The sequence below is a fragment of the Schistosoma mansoni genome, chromosome 1 (assembly GCF_000237925.1).
Source record: "Schistosoma mansoni strain Puerto Rico chromosome 1, complete genome".
NCBI lineage: Eukaryota > Metazoa > Platyhelminthes > Trematoda > Strigeidida > Schistosomatidae > Schistosoma > Schistosoma mansoni.
The window spans coordinates 57,027,677-57,030,148 of NC_031495.1; the positions used below are offsets into that span (position 1 = coordinate 57,027,677).

Consider the following 2,472-nt stretch of genomic DNA (forward strand, 5'->3'; position numbering starts at 1 on the left):
GCCGTTTCGTCCTATTATGGGACTCCTCAGTAGTGCGCATCCACAATCCCGCCTCGCGAGATTCGAACGCAGGACCTATCAGTCTTGCGCGCGAGCACTTTACCACTAGATCACTGAGCCGGCAGGCAGCGGCGTTAATGTCTAACTTCAACCAATCCACGAAATTGAGCAACCATTCACCAATGTCATCAGTGAGTTGATATCTCCCAACAGACCTGGTTGAACTCCACTGCTTACTGCGGGATCGTGGATTCGCACTGCTGAGGAGTCCCATAATAGGACGAAACGGCTGTCCGGTGCTTTCAGGTTTTCCATGGTGGTCTAGCTTCAATTGACTCGTGATCTCAACTCTATAAAATAACTAAAATCTCCACCAAACCCCTTATGAAAATAAAATATGATTTGTTTAAATTTAAAAAGATTTTATATTACCTAATTTTGAGATTAGATGTTTTTCATTGAATAACATTAGAGAACAACAGATATTGAAAAAAGAGATATTTGTCAATTTTTCTATAGGACTAATCAAGATATCAATCAGTTGTCTTTTCTTTTTTTATAAAGTTTTGGTTTAATTTTTTTTTATCATTGACTACTTGGTGATAAAATATTCTTTTTGATTTCTGAAAAAAAATTATTATTAGACTGAAGAAGCTTTACAAGCTAATCAATTGAATTCACAAATTGGTGATGATTTAATTAAAGCTGAACAAGAAGAAATTCGTAGAAAACAATCACAAATTCAACTTCGAAATGAATTAGATACACAAATAATGGAACAAGTAGAATTACGAAAAAAAGTTTATCAAGAATTTTTACATGATAAACAAATGGTTGATGAAGTTGTCAAGAGAATAAAACAAGAAGATGAATAGTATGTCCTATAATGTTTATTAACTGCTTTGTGTTATATCCTGTGGAGATTTATGAATGGTAACTTTGAGAGCTATTTATGGGCCAATATAATATGTATATTTCCTATTGTATAATTGTTAAGTAACTAAACTATCCATATTTGTATTCCTCTTATCATAAGCTTTATTTTGATCTATAGACAATTATTATACGATTTACCATTCTTGAGTTATTCCCAGTCTATTGACTACTGCCTCCCACATTCACAGCTACATTTGGCTGAACCTTGTACAAATGTTACTTTCTATTTTATTGGTACAATGCTGTCTGTTTGTTTGGTATATAAACCCAGTATGTTTGAGAATAATGATTCATATTGCAGAGGGTGTTATTGGTGTTCTGGACTTAACTGGCTGGGCTAGGCAGATAGCAAGACTGCTCATACGGTTTTCCGTGTATCATTGCTCTGATCGATAATTCACTCCTCTCTCATTGGCGGGGATCAGCACGTTCATATATATTAACTAGGCAAGAACGCACGCAATCGATATAACACTTTGAATTATAGATAGACTCATAAATTACGACAGTACTATTTTCTTTTATGATTAAAAAGATATCTGTATATACATTCTTCAAATTGAAGTTATTTTGAAGAAAATTACTCTAAAATTTAGTTTGAGATGAAAAAACTTGAATAAATAAGTAATGTGCATTAAATCGATCATCTAAACATTTCTCACTTGTTGACTCTTACAGGTGTTACGTCCTCTGAATATAATAGTTTGATTCTGATATTTCATTGTCTTTCCAGAAGTCATTATCATAAACGTCAAGTATAGAGGTCCATAGTAAGATGACTCACTATCTTATTTTCATGACTTTCGACAAAGCTGACAAACAACACTGATTCCTTTGTTTTGTTTGACATAATCTCAAACATAGTCTTACTTTTTGATGGATTAGCTGATTGATAAGACTTACTTCAGTATATCATCTAACCGCTGATTGACTAGATTTATTAGGTTTTAAATTGAATAGAGTATAATGCTGGATGAATTTTCACCACATAAACAATTCATAATGATACAATTCAGATTGAATATTTTGGTTGTTAATGTTAGCTTCTATTACTTCGAATATATTCATTTATTCAATCAAGTTATAAGTGATTATCTTTTGAAATCTTTTGTACAGTGTCAGCTAAACAATCTTATTCATTCAATAATATAATCAAGACATTGTTTGACTATTTCTCAATTTTCATAGTTGAAATCATGAGTCAATTGAAGCTAGACCACCAGGGAAAACCTGGAAGCACTAGACCGCCGTTTTGTCCTATTATGGGACTCCTCAGCAGTGCGCATTCACGATCCCGCACTCGCAAGATTCGAACCCAGGACCTACCAGTCTCACGCCAGAGCATTTAACCGATAGACCACTGAACAGGCGACTAACAGGTGTTAATGTCTAACTTCAATTAGATAATCTTATCTTCGAAGAAAGCGTGCGTCAATTGAAGCTGGATCACCATGGAAAAGCTGGAATGCACATGGAAGTCCATTTCGTCCTATGGTGGGACTCCTCCAAAGAGCATGTGCACGACCTCGCCTCGCG

At 34.7% G+C, this 2,472-nt stretch overlaps 1 protein-coding gene across 1 annotated transcript in view; it reads left to right on the forward strand.

Moving 5' to 3' along the window:
* Smp_068350 (hypothetical protein) overlaps positions 1-2,472 on the forward strand; it is a 16,593-nt gene that overhangs the window by 3,232 nt on the left and 10,889 nt on the right. The window contains exon 3 of the mRNA XM_018794963.1: positions 645-874. Coding sequence (XP_018649323.1) covers positions 645-874 — 230 coding nt within the window. The remainder of the gene's footprint in view (positions 1-644; positions 875-2,472) is intronic.